This window comes from Corythoichthys intestinalis, chromosome 6 (genome assembly GCF_030265065.1).
Source record: "Corythoichthys intestinalis isolate RoL2023-P3 chromosome 6, ASM3026506v1, whole genome shotgun sequence".
Classification (NCBI taxonomy): Eukaryota; Metazoa; Chordata; class Actinopteri; order Syngnathiformes; family Syngnathidae; genus Corythoichthys; species Corythoichthys intestinalis.
The window spans coordinates 41710299-41730961 of NC_080400.1; the positions used below are offsets into that span (position 1 = coordinate 41710299).

Here is a 20663-nt window from a genome sequence, read left to right on the forward strand (position 1 = left end):
TGCCCTTGAGTCATTACATGGCTAATCACAACAGCCAAGACCAAGGAGGTTCTCTGCAAAGTATGTCCAAAAGTTCAACAAGCTAAAATGTTTTAATCACTTCTCGATATCACTTGAAATAATGCTTCTTAACGCTTTCAGTGCTGTCACTTGTCATTGGCTGCCACTGAGGTCGCTTGACAGCCATGCCGTTGAAAGGCATTCAAAGCCAGTCCTTCCAGTTTAAAGAAATTGGACGTCTATCGTTGTCAGTGTCAGACAATGAGTTTTAATTGAGACCTGGCGTCCAAATATTTATACTAGGCATGTGCCGATATGATATTCTGACAGTATGATAACCATGCATAAGCCAAAATATCACGGTATTGCAATTACAGCTCTAAAATATCTTACTTTGTGATGCATAGGTTTTCTTTTTTTTTTTTTTAATAAAAAACCATGTTTCCATTGAAAAGCATTTTTATTTTTCAGAACATATCAGCAAATTGTAACTTAAGTTTAATGTTAAAATAAATTGAAAAAAAAAAAAAAAAACTAAAATATTCTAAATAAAAGGGGGGGAAAAATGCAGTCCCACCGCTCAAAATTATTACCATCAGAACAAAAATATTTATTTTCCATAAAAAGCACATGTGTATGACTTGTTGATGTTTACATTATACACACACTCTGTTTCTCAACACAGACAGTTGCCAGTGAGCAAAAAAAAAACACCGCTAGACACTAAAAACCTGGGAGTAAACTCTCATAGCTGATGGGAAACGTTTATGACAGTGTTGACTAATCTTAAATTTTGTATAAATGCAAAATCATATTGGAGGTATTGTCTCCTCGGCGGCCACCCTCCTCCACAAACATGTTTTACATGTCGGTTGGCACTCCTCCTCTAGGCCACGACCCTCTGTAACCAGCAATTTTGTTGTCTTCAATGTGGGAAAAAGTTCAGGAGTTTCACCTCTTCTAGCCATCACGTAACACAGCTAACTCACTGACACTGATTAACAACCGGTGGGGGTGGGTTGAGCCTTACAACTGCAAGTGAGGGATTTCTCGATGCATTTTTGGGACATAAAAAAAACAGCTAATACCTTAGGGACAGTATGATGAAAACTCTTTGCGATTTTGAAACCTTTGACGTTCTCATACCACTAATAGACATCACACTTTTGGCTGATGGGAGACGGTGCGTTGGGTTGTAAAAGTCCCATCACTGACAAAGGCCCAGAAAGTAAGATCGCAATACTACTACTAAAGTTATTACCTACAATGGAGTGAGCACTAAAAATATTTGTTATGCAAACACTTCTCTGAGCAGATCTATCGCTCCTCCACATCCTGCTTTTTTTTTTTTTTTTTTTTTTTTTAATGTGTTAGCCCATATACTGAGTCAACTCACCTGCAGCCAGCAGTGCTTCAGTCTGTGAGTACAATGAGAGACGGCAAAGTGCCCAAAAGTAGTGAAGCCAAAACAGAAGGAAAGGCTGCAGTTTTGTCATGCTTTCCATGCACTGAAAGTCAGTTGGCTAGAAAGCTGGAATTCAAAGACTTACCTGAGTTGTATTTTGTTTGTTATTTAATTCTGTCGATTTGTTTTCCAGGTAAATTAATATGAGAGCATTTTAGAGATCTTTGACATATTCTTTTTATAAGCAGTCTTCTATTGACAGTTTTCAGTCCTTCCTATAAGTAACTCACATATCGTTATTTTCTCTAATATGGCAAATGAGCCAAAAGTATCATTGAAGTGAACAATTTTCTTTTAACAGCAGGAATAGTTTTCGCCAGCAGGGGCCCAGTAGTATTACTTTTCACCCATTCCCACTTGTTTACTAAATGTTAATAAATTATGTCTGATACACACAGATGATTTCGAACATAAATTATTAATTACATTATAATTATTATTAGGCTTGATTGACACTATTTACAATACCAAGCACATTTATGACACTGACCCCATACTGTAAATGCAACTGAGCAATCCAAGAGCGCAAAAAGATGAAAAGTATGCAAAACTCGCCTTTATAAATTTTAGCGTGGTGCAATTTATTCTCTGAAGATTATAAATTGAAGTTTGTTTGTTTTTGTCGAACGGGCACCTCTTTGACTATTAATTATGCGTTATCATCAATTCATCGATTATAACCACTAGATGACACCATAGTACCAAACATTTACAGCGAGTCTCAACTGAGCGTGAGCCATGCTGGCTGCATTTACCAACAGATGTCGCTCTTTGTCAATATCCATGTCGCTCATACTATATTTTCTAGGCAATACCATGCAATGGCGGTCAATAAAATGCATTATGTTCTTGTTTGTTTAAAGCTGAGAAACTGCAGTTTCCCAAGTGCTTTTTAAAAAATATTAAATGGTTTTATTTTCCACACTATAGCAAAACATCAATAGCAGAAAATGTCACATGCAATTATACTGGACTGTCTCAGAAAATTAGAATACACAATATTCTAATTTTTTGAGACAGTCCTGTGTATTTATACAGGACTGTCTCAGGAAATTAGAATACACAATATTCTAATTTCCTGACTGTCTCAGGAAATTAGAATATTGTGTATTCTAATTTCCTGAGACAGTCCTGTATAAATACACAGGACTGTCTCAAAAAATTAGAATATTGTGTATTCTAATTTTCTGAGACAGTCCAGTATATATTGTTTCCAGGATTTTAACACACATACGTCAAGTTTTGTTGTAAGAGTATCCAATTTGAGTGAATAACTTAGTAGAAACCGTCTGAGTGGGTCTTTCTCTAGTGAGTGGGGGTAAGTGGGAGGGCTGATGATGCTCCGGCTGCTGTCACACATGCTGCACAGCAACAATAATATTTGGAGAGTTACAAGTGGCTGCGGTCTGCAGCACCAACTGAGATGCATGAACAATGAACTCTCTCTTATATGCGCACACCTCCAGCTGACAGAGGTCATTGGCGTGCATGCTTACAGAGGGTCGGTGCATGGCCACAGTAGACGGATCGGCGAAATAATGGATGAAGAGCAAGTGTAGTTCTTTAAAAAATATATATATACGTATTATTATTTCAATTATATTTAAGACTTCGCACTGTGCGCAATTACGCCTATCAGTCATTTGCATGCAAACGTAACTCAGCGGACTCCAAAGGGCTTCATTACAAGAAGTGGAGCAGCTATGGCTATACTAATTATTTCCACTTTGATCATTTGTGTAAAAATGATTCTTTATGTGTCATTTACACATTGCATGGATGTTGACTTCTGCAAACCTTCACGAGTGGATTCCCGTGCGTCTGGAGCTCATTTACAGATGAATGAAAGACGAATTATTTTTAGGATAAATGCATTCGAACAGGAATTTTACCTCCACCTCCAACCGGATTCTAATTTTCTCGGACCGGGGACTTTAAAACCATTCGAGCTCAATGCATCAACACCTGCAGACCTCAGGAAATGCTTTTATTCCGGTAATGTCAATTCACAGCCGGATTCGTTTGCAGCGCTAAGCTTGTGCAAAGGTCTCAACGGGGGGTTTTATGAGAACGGCACAGAGTATTTCATCAGCCTTGCAAGAGGTGAGGACGGAGCAGACAAAACCGGGGACTCGTCATCCAAGAGTCACGTCATCCACCGCCGGAGAAACTCTGCGCCTCTGGTCGACAACTTCACCGGCAGGTGTGGAGTGACACCTGACTCTAACTTCAACGCTTCCCTGGAAAAATACAAGTATATGAGTGAAGCGGAATTTGGAGGCTCATCTGAAACTGTGTTGGAAAGCTTGGGAAGGGCCAAAAGATTTACATCCATCCCCAGGTTTGTGGAGGTGTTGGTGGTGGCAGATCCATCCATGGGTTCCTTTCATGGGGATGATTTGAAACATTACCTCCTGACACTCATGTCAGTGGCAGCCAAGCTTTACAAGCATCCCAGCATCTTAAACTCCATCAACCTTGTGGTTGTGGGCTTTATGGTGCTAAAGGAAGATGACAAGGGTCCAAAGGTTTCAAGTAATGCTGCCCTTACGTTGCGTAATTTCTGCTCCTGGCAAAAGAAGTTGAATAAAAACAGTGACAAGCATCCTGAGTATTGGGACACCGCAATTCTCTTCACCAAACAGGTAAGAATGAGCACGTTATGTGCATGTCTCATTCTGCTTATCTAAATGATCTACTTTAAAATAGGTTTATTTGGTTAAAATTAGTACTTACCTTCATAAAAAGTATCTCATTTTCAGGTTTCACAAAAAGTACATTTTCCATAATGTGTAAATGTTAATGTGACGTTACTTGGAAATGTAAGTTAATTTTTAAAAATTAATGAGCTATATAAGTTCATTTTTAAGATCAGTTGCGTGTGACTCATGTTACAAACAAATCCCTTGGAGATAACTAATTTTGTAATCTTTTTGAGTTGCCTACATGTGTGCAGACCACTGACAAAAACAACAATGTCCTAGCCTCATTTTTTAGAGTGCATGTATTAAGTGAATAAAACCATCTCTAAGTTGGGTTGACCAAAATTGCTGAACAAGCAGACACCAAGTAACAAGTTCAATGTATTAATTAGGAAAAATGTGAATTTCTTAGACATTTGATCATAGAATTTTTTTTTTTTTTTTTTTTTTTATGACAATGCTTATGAGCTCAGCCATTGCTGTGACAATTGTGACGTCATTTATAGACATGCTCGTACAACACAGAACCGCTGAATGTCTTAAATACAAGTATAAAAAGATTTTTTTTTTAAATAGGCATCCATTCTTAATAGTTACTGTATCTTTCAGTTGGTAGCTATCTTCCTTTTTTTCTCTATCTGAGACACCGATAAATATTGTATTATCTCTTGGGTTCCCCTTACATCTTCGCAGTTTCACAATAAGCCATCATCCCCAACATCCTGTTTGTACAGCTAAAAGCCAAACATTATGTTACTGTGGTTTTTCAAGCAAAATATGTTGGGGAAAAGAAACTTTTGAAGTGATTATAGGCAGGGATGAAAGTGGGCCAGAACGGTCCGGAACCCCGTTTCGGTATAAGATCCGTGGCTGGAATGCCGTTCCAGTGCCTGGTGCTTTGATCCGGAAAAATATGAAGGAACTGTCAAAACGCTATGTAAAAGAACACTGCAAGGCTGCCACACACGCATCTCGTCTCCAAGAAGAAAACAATCTCCCAACATCAGATTTACATAGACAAGTATTAACAACAAGCATGATAAAGTACTTGTGTAGCGTAATCCGTTTCCACCCATATTTATTATTTATTTATTCCACGGACGACGCAGAGGTTTCCCCAGCTGCTGCAGTTATCTGAGTCTGACGATGATGAGTCATGTCAATCTGCGCATGAACGCAGCAAAACAAGCCGCCCTGGACTCAGTTGTCTGTTCGATTGGCTGAAATACTGACATGTACTCGGCATGTGATGGTATGATATTCTGACGGTATGATAATTTTAATCCAAAATATCACGGTTTCACAGTATTGCAATTACAGCTCCATAATGCGTTACTTTGACATATTTGGGTTTTGAAAAAAAAAGGGGAAAAAATCCAATTAACAGGACTTTTATTTTTCAAAACATATTAGCAAATTGGAACATAAGTGTAATGTTATTATGTATAAAGTTCAAATAAAAAATAAAATATTCTAAATGAAATTAAAATAAATGCAGTCCTTTAAGTGAGCCTATACCCACAGCCACAGCTCAATATTATTACCATCAGAACAAAAACATTTGAATTAGTTTCCATAAAAAGCACATGTGTATGACTCATATCATTTACATTATACACACACTCTTTCTCATCGCCACCGCTAGACACACTAAACATGCTGGAGTTAACTCTCGTAGCTGGTGGGAAACGTTCATGATAGTGTTTACTAACCTTTAATTTTGTATAAATGCGAAATCATATTGGAGGTGTAGCCTTCCTCTGAAAACATGTTTTACATGTCGGTTGGCCCCGCTCCTCTAAGCCGCGGCCGTCTGTAACTTTTCTGTAGCCGAAGAATTCCCATACCAGCGATTTTGTTTCTTTGATAGGGGAAAAAGTTCAGGAGTTTCACCTCCTCCAGCCATCGTGTGGCACAGCTGACTCCCTGACACTGAGCAACAACTTTTTTGGGGGGGGTTGAGCCTGACAGCTGCAAGCGAGGGATTTCGCCATCTATTTTTGGGACCAAAAAAATAGCTAATAACTTAGGGACGATGTGACGGAACATTTTTGTGCTTTTGAAACCTTGACATTTTCATACCACGGTATACCACGGTATGAACGGTATATTATTATTATTATTATTATTATTATACCTAGAAACAGGTAATCGGCACATGTCTACATGTGATCAGCAGAGATAGTTAGCTCTGATTGGTTCAAAATGTGCATGTTATCTGGAACAGAAAACAAAGAAGAGAAGAAAGAACAAGCTTGTTCAGTTGATGCGATTAAAAAAAGGGCAATGCAACAGAAAATTGATGAAATCTTTAAGAGCAAGGAAAGCGTTGAGAAAGCTTACATATTGTATTTCATTTTATTTGCTCTGATGAGGAACATTTCAACAACATCAGAACATATTATCTGTCAATGCACACTTTGGACTTTTTTTGTTCATTAATGTGAGGCTACTTATTCATTTCCCTATAGGCCTAAATTAGAAAAAAAAATGTTTGCGCGATCTTCAAAATATATTTCATTTCACTGTGCATAATATAAGTCATTTGTACTTATTTTTGTGAATGTATGTTACTTATATTTTTATCATTTAAAACAACATTAAGTAAATGTTCACATTAACTTCAATTTTAATGTACATCCTATGTTCTGAAGTAATTAAGAATGAGGTTTTGCAGGGAAAATGAGGGAAAATAAAATTTCCGAGATAGAGGTTGGGGTTACTGCTGTTTTTGTTAACTTTTATTTTGCAAATCATTAAATGAAAATCAGTTTTTTTTTTCTGTGTTATTGGAATAACTGTTCCAAAAGCAATTTTCTTTGCATTTCAGTGGTTTTAGGAAGTTCGACCCCGCCTCCCCAAAAACTATAAAAAAATAAAATATAAAATTCTGGCTCCGTGGCGACTTTCATGTCAGGGAGTTCCGGCAAGAAATTCTAGCCACTTTCACCCTTGATTATAGGCACTTAAACAAGTGTTAATTCTGTACTGTATACCGGTCCATGGGTATTACTGATGTCATGTGTAATGTTGGACAATCTGGGATACTCGCATTTGTTTGGGTAAATTATTTACGGCATTGAGAAAATACCTGCCCCTTCTAAGGGTGGCCATTTCTGAGAAGTAGTAGCTGTTATTTACATTTTCTCCCCTAAGACACAAATTCAGTCTATTTCATTGTTACATCACATAAAAAGTCTAAATCAATGATATCCCAAGTCTTCATGTTCTGAAAACTATAACCTAAAAGTACCATGCCAAAGGTAATTGGAATTCTCCCCATGGTTAGATTTGCTGCAGTAAACTAAAATGTCACTCCAACCGAGAGCTATTTGTATGTGCGTTTTACAGACAAATGAAATAGGAGAAAATACACAAGTGTTGTGTATATCAAATTACCAAAAATTGAAAAACGAATCAAAGCTGAAAACAAAATCCACAGTAGATGATGTGACCTCTTAAGTAACCTAAATCAAGTAAACTACAGGTTTTTTCCTCCATCAGCCAGTTAATTCCTTAAACGATTCAACACAGCATTGGTCCAACCCAGTGCGTTACCACAAATGAGTTTAAGACAAATTTGAGTTGACCCACATTTTGTGATTCAGTAAGGAAAAGGAAAATTGCCCAGCCCTACCTCACCAGAAATAACTAAACACATTCCTGTCCAACCCAATTAGCCTATCGTTGCCTGTACTTTAAATACTGTCCATGGTTGCATGGGCCAAGTGTATGTCGTCTTTTCCGATGCTCTTTTTACCTTTTAAACCATGAGGCAATCTTGCTTGAGCCCATGTATAAGGACATAGTAGGTTGACAACAAAGACTAGACAGCATGTCAGCATGTGCCTTGTATTACTGTCTGTCATCGTCATGACTCAAACATGCATAACGTAGTGTGTGTAAGGTTCAGATCCCTTCTTCAAACAACTCTTTTCACAATAAACTGTTACCAACCAGGATCTTTGTGGGGCCACGACTTGTGATACGCTGGGGATGGCTGATGTCGGGACCATGTGCGACCCCAAGAGGAGTTGCTCTGTCATTGAAGATGATGGCCTGCCATCAGCATTCACAACTGCCCACGAACTCGGTAAGATGGGATGTTGCACAACGAAGTTATGTTTGCCAAGTTAAACCTGAGTCATGCTCCTGCGTTGCGGTGACGGCGCAGCTATTACGGCATTCACTCGACATTCGATGGTTCTCCGGCCAGGTGGCGCGTTGCTCTGTAATTCACCGCCAAGCCACTAGAGGGGTTTTGTGTCATGTTTGTACAGTTTTGGGGCATGCTTGTTGACTTCCTCTTGTGTAGTTTAACGGAGAAAAAATAAGCAATGCAAGATGGAACGCTTGAATGTGGATCTTTAGCTCATCAACATTGAACAAATGTTGATCATACAAATGTTGAGGCGCAGGCGACGCAGAAGATGGTTTCAAGGCGGTCTGTCCAACTTTTGATGCCGCATAGAGTTCTTCTAGCCTCGGGTGAAAACCAGGTAGCTGTGGCAGCTAGCTTCAAACTGACGTCGACCACTGCGTCCAGCGTTTTGTCCGAGGTCTGCAAAGCCCTCAAGCCCGATTTGTTTGCAGTGTCCTACAACCAGCCAGTGGGAAGCCATAGCAGATTTCTTGCGTCTATGGAACTTCCCAAACTGCGTTGGAAGCCTTGATGTTAACGTTATCATGAAAAGCACCGAGGCACTCTCAATCAGCAATGATGTATCGTGTGTGAACTGTCATTTATTGAAAATTAAAGATCAAAACAACTCTTTTGACACCAAACCTGTCATTTATTCTTCATATACTTGAAGTGTGACACGTAAATAAGTCACAGACTCACAGCAAACATATGTACACAATAAATGATGAAGTGCACCAACCAAAAATACGACATAAACTGATAAAAAGCTGGCAGTTTTTGGCCAACTGGGTCATCGCTTCGTGTGGCCACTCGATTCCGAACACACATGTCTCGGTGGGTCTTCCATTTTTTTATTCAATCGCTAACCTAGCCATTTGGCAAACTTTATGATGTCTTGACGAGACTTGCTCTTCGATGATAGTCCCGTGGCTTGGTCCATTTTTGCGTCTAGAAAAATAATGTTTTACAATGGCGGTGATTTCGCGCTGAACCGGAAATAACAGTCTGAGCGAAACAATGACAGTCCGTTTCCGTCACGTCATATGCGTTGACGTGACGCTAGGTTTTGAAAAATCAATAGGACCACGTCAGGCTACGGCGCAGGGTCGTAAATCGGGTCTTCCTTGATGGCGCAGGTCTGATGCGGAAGTTTAACTCGGCCTTTAGTTTAGAAATCAAAATCAAGAACAATGATAACAACATCGATTGATTTGCGACTCCATGATGAAATACATAACATTAAACACTAAACTATAATGTTTTGTGGAAGGGATTCTCTATTCATTTTCAAAAAGACAACAATTGCAATAGCCCGCTTAAGTTCTTAGTGGCTATGTGTTTAGGGACTATGTCCAGTTCCAAAAGTAGTTAATAATTCTAAAAGCCCGTAAAGAGGCATTGTATTACAGTCTTTCCAAATATGTAATGTAATAAGTAGTTAAACAATTTCCCGAGCATGTTTGTCTCGTAATTAATCACATTGACACCACAGTTTCTTTTTCTTTTGGAAAGTTTTTCATGTTCATATTAAGGGAAAGAAATAGTTTCCTTGGGAACTGAATTCCCCTGTCAAGCCTGGTTAAGCACATGGATGTATGCCATGCTTTATATTCCCATGCATAGCTGCATTCCCGCTTGCTATGACATCATTTTAAATCAGTCCAATTTTAATCTGCTCTGCTTGTCCATACTCAATGAATAGATGCCTGGCAAAGCTTTTAAAGAAATATTTTCATATGTGTTATTGATTATTCTAGAAAACGTAAGAGTACATTGTGCGCAGAATAACAGTTGATCTTGTTTTCAACAAACCGAACATAGAACTGCTAAAAGTAACATGCAATCTCTCTCTCTCTCTTTTTTTTTTTTTTTAAATTCCCTTCCCACGCTTTCCTCTTAGGTCACGTCTTCAACATGCCCCATGACAATGTGAAGGCATGTGAAAAAGTCTTTGGGAAACTAAAAGACAACCACATGATGTCCCCAACTTTAATTCAGATTGACAGGAGTCGTCCATGGTCGGTGTGCAGTGCAGCCATCGTTACAGAATTTCTGGATCGTGGTCATGGTTAGTGAAAATTTCCGGTGTGTGTCTCTTGACTCAGAAGAACAACACATTCTGTCCAGGTGGAATCTTCTCAACTGGCTGTGATCTAATTGCATATATTTCCAAAGACAGGCATTTGACAGATTGGATTCATTTCAATCAGAGGTCTCCATCTGCTAAAATGAAAGATTTTAGGTTTCAAAATGGTTTCATGGAAAGCTCTTCAATTATGAAAGAACAAGACACATTTATCACTTAATACACCTGACACATTCCTCCAACCTTTCCAACGTGCTTGGATACTTTTCATCACTTTAATACCGAAGTCATAGTCTTGGTGAGTCATTCATCTTCATTATCTTTTCTACTCACTCTTTGCCCAACATCACTGTTTTTTATGCACATATATTCTATTTTCTACTAATTTTGATCCCTTTGCTTTTCATTTACAAATTTCCACTTTTGTCAATGTTTTTCCACCTGGTCCATGTTCTCATCGCAAAGCAGATTGCCATCCAGTCCTATCATCTGAGAAAGTATAAATGCATTGTTGAAACTAGTTAATATCACACTGAGAGGAATATATTTATTTATTAGTCATTTGTCTTTTCCTATTCAGCTTCTTCATTCCAAGTTTGTCCAAGTGTAAACTCTTGTAACTGACATTAAGTGGATTCTGTATAAATGTGGCAATAAAACATGTCGAATTATGACCTCCTTTTGACCTGCGCAATAGCTATGTATATAGCAGCAAGCTCTTACCAAGTTTACCATGATATGAGTCATTTGAACATCCTAAATAACACTGTATGGCAATGGGGCCGCGGATGGTCGAGGGGACCACCCTGGATCCGAGAGGGATGACGGTGGCTCCCTTGCTGGAGCTGCGGGAGGAGGGATGGGGGCTCACAACACCTGATTGGCTGGGGAGGGGCCATGGCTCTGGGCCGGCCCCTGCGCAACATCTCCTCTTGTTTGCAGGACTGTCACACGTCTGATGGGATTCATGCATGACTGGGTGCAATTAGACACACTCAAGTAGAGAAACTATCAGTGCCAAGATTAGCGATCAGACAGCATACAATAGAATGTCAACACATCCAAACTTACAAGTTAGTCACATAATACTGGGTTCTACACCTCACATTGCTTATTTTTGCACGTTCCACACCACCTAATCACATCCCTTTCTGACTCTTCCCCCCTTTCTTCCTTGGTCATCAGGCGACCCGCATGGTGTCAACTGGATATACAATTAGCTAATGATAGCACTGGGATATTCATAGTTAGTGTAGTCGTTGAATGTATTTCTTGTTGTTCCTCTCTTCAGTCTCTCTCTCCTTTTCAATTTTTCCATTCTGTCCCCCCATAACCCCTTCTGCTTTAAAAATGTATATATTAAAAAACTAAAATTATACTGTATCAGTAAAGCTGCAATGCATAATCTTTACATTTTTAGTAATATTTTGCACAGTTTCTGTTAAACACTTATTTTCGACTACTCATTCTTTTCATGAACAACACGTTTAGAATGTGAGCCTCTGCTGGTTCAACGTGGCTTCATTATTCTCTCTGTGTTGGTTCTACCCTGAACAAGACAAGCGGTTATAGAAATCGAAGAAGGAATGTTTTTTGTATCAGTACAATGGAATGAAGAATTTGAAATTGATTCTTTTTCCGGCTGGGTTTTTTTTTTTGTGTGTGTGTTGTAGGAGACTGCTTGCTGGATCAGCCCCAGAGGCAGCTGTCTCTCCCAGATAACCTGCCCGGCTCCAGTTACAATCTTCATAGTCAGTGTGAATTGGCTTTTGGGGACGGCTCCAAGCCTTGCCCCTACATGCAGCCTTGCTCGAAACTGTGGTGCACGGGGAAAGCTCGTGGACAGCTGGTCTGTCAAACCAGACACTTTCCCTGGGCAGATGGCACCAGTTGTGGCACTGGCAGAGTGTGTTACCAAGGGGCTTGCACTGAAAAAAACACTATCATGCAAGTCAAGGTGAGACATATTGTTGGTGTTGGCTTGTAAGAGTATTAGATGCCATGCCACTTACCAAATACATCCAGTTTCTGCTTACCAAACACAAATGTTGCCTTCAGTCTTATTTTATAGAGTATTTTAACTATCATCCATTTTATACAGACAAGGTACTCTCCATGAGTGTCTGCACTTTAACATTAGAGAAAAACATCTAGTAATGACTTTATCCATTTGGAAGTAGCACTTCGTCTTAGTTAGATATCTGAATTTTTTGACCTCACTGTAAATTTAGGCACCTACTTTTTCTGTTCGTCCTAGGTGGACGGTAGATGGGGGAGGTGGGGCGTATTTGGAGATTGTTCCAGAACTTGTGGTGGAGGTGTCCAGCTGGCCAAGAGAGAGTGTAATAACCCAGTCCCTGAAAACGGAGGCAAATATTGCTACGGCCTTCGAATCAAGTATCGCTCCTGTAACCTCAACCCTTGCCTTGATACAGGTACATTAAGACTCTCCGTACAGGACCTTGGATCCTACAGTATATCATACATACAAACATACAAGTTTAAACTTCCATTTTGCACCTTAGATAAGAGTTTCCGTGAGGAGCAGTGCGAGACGTTCAATGGCATGAATATGAACACCAACAGATTGGGCTCATCTGTGGTCTGGGTTCCAAAATATTCTGGCATCTCCCCTAAGGATAGATGCAAGCTTATCTGTCGTGCCAACGGGACTGGTTACTTCTTCGTCCTTGCCCCAAAGGTACTGGACAGTTTTCTATCATTATTAAGATCAGTAAAAAGGTGGGGAACAGTAACAGTCAGTAAGGTTGTATGAATCAACAGTATTATTTTTTCTGTCTATTTTTAAATGAAGGGTATTTTATTCTGTGGTGTTAAGGCAGTTGTTTAACAATTGATTGATTTTGCAGACTGGGTTGTGTAACAGCAGTATAAATCAGTATATGTAGCAGTATACAGCAATATACAGCATGAATATCTTGAATATCTCAAGATTTTTTTTTAATTTCTAATTATGAAAATCCTCACTTTGCAGGTTGTAGATGGGACGCCTTGTTCACCAGATTCCACTGCTATATGTGTTCAAGGAAGATGTATCAAAGCAGGTTGCGATGGGAAGCTTGATTCCCCCCAAAAATTTGACAAATGTAATGTGTGCGGCGGTGACAATCAGGGCTGCAAGAAGGTCTCCGGAATGTTCACAAAACCCATGTATGTAGTCTGTATGTGATTTGTCAGCATGTTTGAAAAAGTAAGTCTTAACAAGAGAGACACAAAAAGCAATAGAGCTACCTTAGTGGATGACTAGCTGCCTAAACATTATTGTTGCAGTGCATAAAGTATTGGTTGAATTGGGTGAGTGGGTTTAAACATTCTCAGAAAAAACACATTACACCTTTACTAGGATAATGTGACTATTTGTAGTTAAACCGTTAAACAGAAAAGGAAAAAGTCAGACATTTTTGTAGGGACAGCACTGCAAGACTAAGATATAGAATCACACTTGTCAAGAAGGGTAACAGACCCATGTATGGGGTGCAACAACATGAGGTTGAAAACAAGTAACCCTTGCCATCACGGCTTCACGGCCTAACCTTATGTATATATAAATATATACTGTATATGTATACAGTTTTTACTAGTGTACAAACCCCGCATACAAATCTAAAGAGCTCAAAAATTTAAGTTCAAATTGATTAACTTTATATTTTTTCGTCAAATAATCTCTCATTTGGAATATGATCTCTGCATCACAGTCAAAATAAATTGTGATAGGCTCAAAAGAAGACTAGGAAAGTTGAGGAATCCTCAAAAACAGTTTTCCATATTGTCTATTTCACAACTTAAAAGCTAATTTGAAAGAGATTTATATCATGATTGGCTATACAAGGATTTTTACGAATTAAAAGCATTTTTTCTCAATCTATACTTCCAGGGAATACATGCAGACAAACAATTATTTCCATCTGCTTATAATTAGGCTACGTTCAAACTGCAGGGCAATTCCGATTTCTTTTTCCAGATGAGACATGTATCTTGATTTTTTTTTTCATGCAGTGTGAACAGTTTATTTCCATATCCGACCTGGGGTTGTTCGTGTGTGGACAAAAATCAGATTTCGTTCCAACATCTCTACAGTGTGAACATATGTACTGTATATTGAGATGATTGCGACCCATACAGTATGTCTTCATCACGTGAAATACGTCACCACTGTTCGATAAAACAAAGAACACAAGCAAACGAGCAATGGCGGACGAGGGTGTAGAAAACAAATTTTCCATCTCGTTACCTCAATTGATGCTATGAGGTTTAAAAAGTGTCCTCAAATCCTCAAAGTTGCCAAAAAAATGTGATGGCTGAAACCTCCCAAAAGGATCATATTTACTTCCGTTAACACTGCGACATGTCGACATGTCACACGTGTACCAATGTGTAGGCATGTGACCAAGGGCGTAGGTTTGCATAGGGACGTTAGGGACATAACACTACCAACGTTTCAAGATGCTCAAATAGTCCCCACCAACTTTTAAGCAACCTTATTTGCATTATACAATCAGTTCAGCTATAAAGGTAATTTAGGTTGTCTTCCCATGTGTTGTTAGAATAGAATGAACCCTACCATTATTAAGTAAATTATTTTCATTATGTCCAGACTTAGATTTACCCCTTTTCATTTAGTAGTGCCGGTCCAATTTTTTCCCCTCAAACGCACGTTTGATTTGCTGATGACTAGAATCCCCACATTCACACAATCCCGACAGAAATACATGTCATTATGCCGCCTCCTCCGCCCTCATTGAAGAGGAGGGATATTACTAGTTGTTTTTTTTTTGGCCAGCAGCAGCTGCAGCAGCAGCCACTGTAAATATTGTAAAAATATTTCAATGTTGTGGAGATGGGGAACACACCACTATTTTTGCTACTGAAAGTCCAACCTGCATCAGTGTTAGCATAACATTAAACTGGGAACTTTTTTCCCTGTAACACTCGAGTAGAAAGCTGCTTAGAGAGGTGTCTTCCTGTATGTTTTCTACAGTCAAATTTAATTCAACTGTGCAATTTGTGCATTTATTCTTTAATCAAAATGTATTTATTTTCTACATCATTAAAAAAAATATATATTTGCAGCCTATATACATTTTTTAATGCCCCACCCCTCAGAAAAAACCCACACAAAAACACAACTACTGTAAATTTCCTTTTTATGACGCAAGCATTTTGAAAAATGACTTTCTCCCTATGAAAATAACTTTTTTCATTTTTATGTATTAACCAGCTATTTTTGAGAAATGTACTCAATCTGTTTGGTCTTATTAATGTCCCGTCCCCAGCAAAAAATGTACATGCAGGTTATGCTGTACTAGTGTCCCTACCAATGTTGAGACCAAGCCTACGCCCTTGCATGTGACGTTATAGACACATTCCCTCGAGTAGCATATGTTTTTGCAATATGAACAGCTTCACAAACACACACGCACACAAATGAAATCAACCAAAAAACTGAATTAGGTGTCAAGCCCTGCAGTGTTAACATACCCTTAGAGTCTCCAATTAACCTACCCTGTGTGTTAAAGGAATATAAGAGGAAACAATATATCCGGAGAAAACCCATGCAGGTCGGGGAAGAACATGAAAACACATGAAAGGGCCTGGATTTTAAACCCATGACTTTAGAATTGTGTGGCGAGTGTGCTAACCAATTATTCACTGTGCCTGTGACGCAACATAAAGCACAATATATAACAACAGAAACTTAAATTGTATTTTAAGCAAGGATGAGAAAAAAATCCACCTAGAAAGCTTCAACCATTGCAAGCATCAAGTATTTGCAAATGTCCCCGACTCTTTGTACTGTATGCAAGCAAAAATTGGTTGAAAAGGATTTGCACATCACTGCATTCTGTTTTAAATATATTTTATATAACGGCAAACCTTCATTGGTATTGGGGTTTTTAGTTTGAATGTTAACTAAAAAAATAATTATCATGAATAAATAAAGATGAAAAAAAAAAACATATACACAGTATATAGTGACTAATCTACTAACAAAGTAGCTCTCTGTACTTTTTTAGCTTTGAAATGGTAGTACTTCCAAGAGCAACTTGGTGTGGGTTTAGAATAAATTTGACTCACTGTTAGTGGAGCAGGCACAGTTTTGTAAATGCTTTTATTTTTAATTGATTTGGTTGTTGTATCTTACACCTGGTGGGTGGGTAGGTAGTAGGTACTCTATAAATCTAAATATGTGCATACAAATGACTACAAAGTAAATATCATCAATAACATCAACTCATCTGGAATGTTACTTGTTTTATTCTCTTTTCCAGTCATGGCTATAATTTTGTGGTGGCGTTGCCTGTTGGCGCATCAAACATCGACATCCGCCAGCGGGGCTACCGAGGAATCGTCAGTGACGAAAACTACCTCGCAATAAAGAACAGGCATGGAAAGTACCTGCTGAATGGCAACTATGTGATATCGGCTGCAGAGCGCGACCTTATGGTGAAGGGCAGTCTGATGCGCTACAGTGGCACGGCGACATCTGTGGAAATTCTTCGGTCCACAAGACCGCTGAAAGAGGCATTGACGGTGGAGGTGCTCTCAGTAGGGAAGATGACCCCTCCCAGGGTGCGCTATTCCTACTACGTTCCAAAAGAAAGTAAGGAGGAAAAGACACAGCGGAAAGAAGAGAAGAACACATCAGAAAATAGCATCTTATTGAACGGCAACAAAGTAGAGGCCAAAAAGAAGGTGATGGGCAAGCAACCAGCAAATCACTGGGTGACTGGAAACTGGGATGCATGCACAGTGACTTGTGGTAGTGGACTGCAAAAGCGGCTGGTGCAGTGTCAGAAGATGGATGGAAATCCTGCCTTTGATTGTGACAGCAGTGAAAGGCCTGTTTCTCTGAAAGCATGCGGAGATCCGTGTCCCAAGTGGGATGTTGGGGCCTGGTCTCACTGTTCTAAGTCCTGTGGCAGGGGCTTCAAACGCCGGTCGGTGCGTTGCATGACTGACAATGGTCTTAATCTGCCCAGAGAGCACTGCTCCGGAAGAAGAAAGCCCCAGGAACTCGACCTCTGTTATCTGAGACAATGTTAAGGCTGATTCAAAAGGCATTTGAGAAATGCCACATTATTATGGTAGTAACTTGGTGTGTTGCGTTGGTTGAAAAAAACACAAATGCAGCATAACTGCAGTTTACAGCGTGTTGAACCAACTAAACAAAGTCATTGACGACGAAGGGGATCTTCCTCAGACCTTCTGTTTACATGAAAGAAAAGTGTTTTTGCTCTCCTCAACAGTCTAACCAGCTGATGCAAGTTGGACTTCATGTAAGTCTACCTCTTCCGGAACATGTGAAATATGCTGCTGCATCCAAGACTGGTACCTGGCATTCAATGGGAGGGTTTCAAGAGCAAAAGAAAATGAAAGTTCCAGTAAAGCAATAAAATTAGAGCATTAGGAGAGATTGCTTGAACAAATGAGTTTACCTGTGAAATGACTTTCCGCCCCTTGATTTTAGCGAAGAAGCAGGTGGAAAAATGTGAAACACAGTAATGTATTGGAAATATTTTACTGAAGTGTATATTTTCGTCTCACCTCTATTGGCTGCTGATTAATTATATTAGGCTAGAGTAATAATGTTGGTCAACAGCAATGTCCATAATTCAGGCCAACTACAATTTTTTTTGTGACGTGTTTCTAATTATTTTCTGGGGGGGGTTTCTGTCTTAACATGGTAATTCCAACTTTTTCATATCGGATCCAAGTTTCTTTTTACTTGTGGATTTCACACATAACTGTACAGTATATGATGGGACAGCAGTCTGGACGCTCAGATTGTGCTCATCTGATTTATACCTCTTCAAAATACATGAAATGTCAGGGTTGTTCTTTAAACTAGACAGCCACGAAAGCAATGGTGGATGAAGGAGCAGAGAACAGATCGTAGCGGGAAAAAAATCTTTTAGAAACTGATATATCTTGTAGATTGTTAGACGGGTCAGTTTAAGCAATAAGTCCTTGAAATGACCACAAACGCTGAAACCTACATAGAGGACGTTATGTCACTTTCTGTGCCACTTTACGGAAACATTCTGTCTCCAATAGAAGTCGGATAATTTTTTGTAATGAGAAAAACAACGCCCGAAAAAAAAATCTTAAAAAAACAAAAAAATATGTATTAGGCATCTGTATGAAGTTCTTTTGACTGGCTACATGTATTTTCAAGTTTGCAAGATCACCATTTACATCTACTGAACAAAATGAAAGAACTCAAAAAGACTCTCTTTTCTTATTGAGTTTAATAGATGCAGTTTACCCCTGCATTGAATCCCTTATTTAGGTCCACTGTTTGTATCAAATAGAGATACTGTTTTCCTTGTATATATTCAGTCACATGAAAAAACTAGCACACCCCATTAAGTATTCAGTTCTTTATTAAGAAATGTTCACATATCAATGTCTGATCTTGTTTTTCTTTATCTGTGGAAAAGAAAGTGATTTAATTGCAGGTAAACAACAAAAATTAACATTGTTTTACTCATTAAACCAAATATAGAAACAAAAATGCATATTCTAACTGAGGAAAAAGTTAGGACACCTTAGCACCTAATAGCTAGTTTTACCCTCTTTGGCTGAAATAACTTCAGTGAGACGCTTTTTGTATCCATCTACCAGTCTTTGACATCGGTCTAAATAAAGTTTGCCCCACCCCTCAATGTATAACACTTTCAGCTATGAGATGTTTGAGGGGTTTCTTGTATGTACAGCCCAATTTAAGTCACCCCACAGCATCTCAATGAGATTAAGATCTGGGCTTTGACTCGGCCATTCCAGGACTCTCCATTTCCTTTTCAGCGAGTCCTTGTTGGATTTACTGGTATATTTTGGGTCATTGTCATGTTTCAGGGTCCAGTTTCGCTTAAGCTTAAATTTTTTCACTGATGATCTCACATGTTTCTCAAGCACCCTCTGATACATGATAGAATTCATGGTGGATTCTATAATGGTATGCTATAAAGCATACCCAAAACATGACACTTCCACCTCCATGCTTCACAATCGGTATGAGGTTCTCTTCCTGGAATGCTGTAATGGGGATACATGCCAAACATGTCCTCCGTTCTGGTGTCCAAATAATCCAATTTAGAATTAAATGTCCAAAGAACATTATTCCAGAAGTCCTGGTCTTTGTCTGTATTCACTCTGGCAAACTTCAGTCAGGCCTTCATGCTTTTCTCGGAAAGCAAAGGTTTCCTCCTTGCCCACCTCCCATGAAGGTTAAACTTGTGAAGTCCCTTTCTGATTGTAGATGCATGCACATCAACAGTAGCAAGAGTCTACTGTAGGTCCCATGATGACATTTTAGTTTTTTTTTTTTTTTTTTTTTTTAAAGACTTCTTATAGCATTTTGCAGTTTGCTCTCAGGGTGAACTTGTTTGGACGGCCAGACCTGGACATGTTGCCAGTTGTTTTGAGTGTCCTCCATTTGTAGACTATTTACCGGACAATGGAATGGCTGATTTTATTTTTTTTTTTTTTTTTTAGAGCTTTTGAAATCCCTTGCCATACTCATAAGCGTCTACAATCTTTTTTCAACAGTTAGTCACCGTTGAAAGTATTCTGCGTTGAGGAGTGGGGCACACTTTCTTGAAACCGATGTCAAAGACTGGTAGATGGCTACAAAAAGTGTCTCACTGAAGTTATTTTAGCCAAAAAGGGTAAAAATAGCTATTAGGTGCGAGGGTGTCCTAACTTTTTCCTCAGTTAGAATATGCATTTTTGTTGATATATTTGGTTTCATGAGTAAAACAATGTGTTTTTTTTTTGTTTGTTTGTTTGTTTACCTGCAATTAAATAGCTTTCTTTCCTAAAGATTAAGAAAAACAAGATCATACATTGATATGTGAACATTTCCTAATAAAGAACTGAATATTTAATAGAGTGTCCTAATTTTTCACATGACTGTACAGATATATGCTGTATTTGGCAGTCTCAAAACTATATGGCACACAACAATTGAGAATATTTGTGGTCATTATCTTCCTATGATGACTTGCATTCACTCAGTATGAAGTGTTTGCTTAAAAAAAAAAAAAAAAAAAGGCTGCTCTGACAAAAAGAGATTGACTTATGTCTTATTATATTATCCTTCACATTTCTCTGTCTTAGTTCCTTTTTTAAGGTCCTTCACATTTCTGTCTCAGTTCCCTCCTTAAGGGAACATAGTGTCATAGATAAATGAAAAATCCCAAAGTGCCCCAATGACATTTTTGGAGGGAAAAAGACACAGCAGAA

General features: G+C 38.8%; 1 protein-coding gene across 1 annotated transcript; it reads left to right on the top strand.

Annotated features, from left to right (window-relative positions):
- Positions 1–2992: 2992 nt before the first annotated feature.
- LOC130917974 (A disintegrin and metalloproteinase with thrombospondin motifs 15-like) lies at positions 2993–18904 on the top strand. The gene is made up of 8 exons (XM_057839775.1): positions 2993–4110; positions 8128–8260; positions 10212–10379; positions 12071–12354; positions 12655–12832; positions 12923–13098; positions 13393–13568; positions 16688–18904. The coding sequence occupies exons 1-8, from the start codon at positions 3169–3171 to the stop codon at positions 17460–17462; spliced, it is 2832 nt and encodes a 943-aa protein (XP_057695758.1). The 5' UTR covers positions 2993–3168; the 3' UTR covers positions 17463–18904.
- The last annotated feature ends 1759 nt before the right edge of the window (positions 18905–20663 follow it).

Excerpts from the sequence above, each read along its gene's own strand:
- LOC130917974 (XM_057839775.1), top strand. The coding sequence starts at position 3,169 with ATGGCTATACTAATTATTTCCACTTTGATCATTTGTGTAAAAATGATT. Across the intron at positions 12,355-12,654 it reads ACACTATCATGCAAGTCAAG|GTGGACGGTAGATGGGGGAG; the intron begins GTGAGACATATT and ends TGTTCGTCCTAG. Across the intron at positions 12,833-12,922 it reads CAACCCTTGCCTTGATACAG|ATAAGAGTTTCCGTGAGGAG; the intron begins GTACATTAAGAC and ends TTTGCACCTTAG.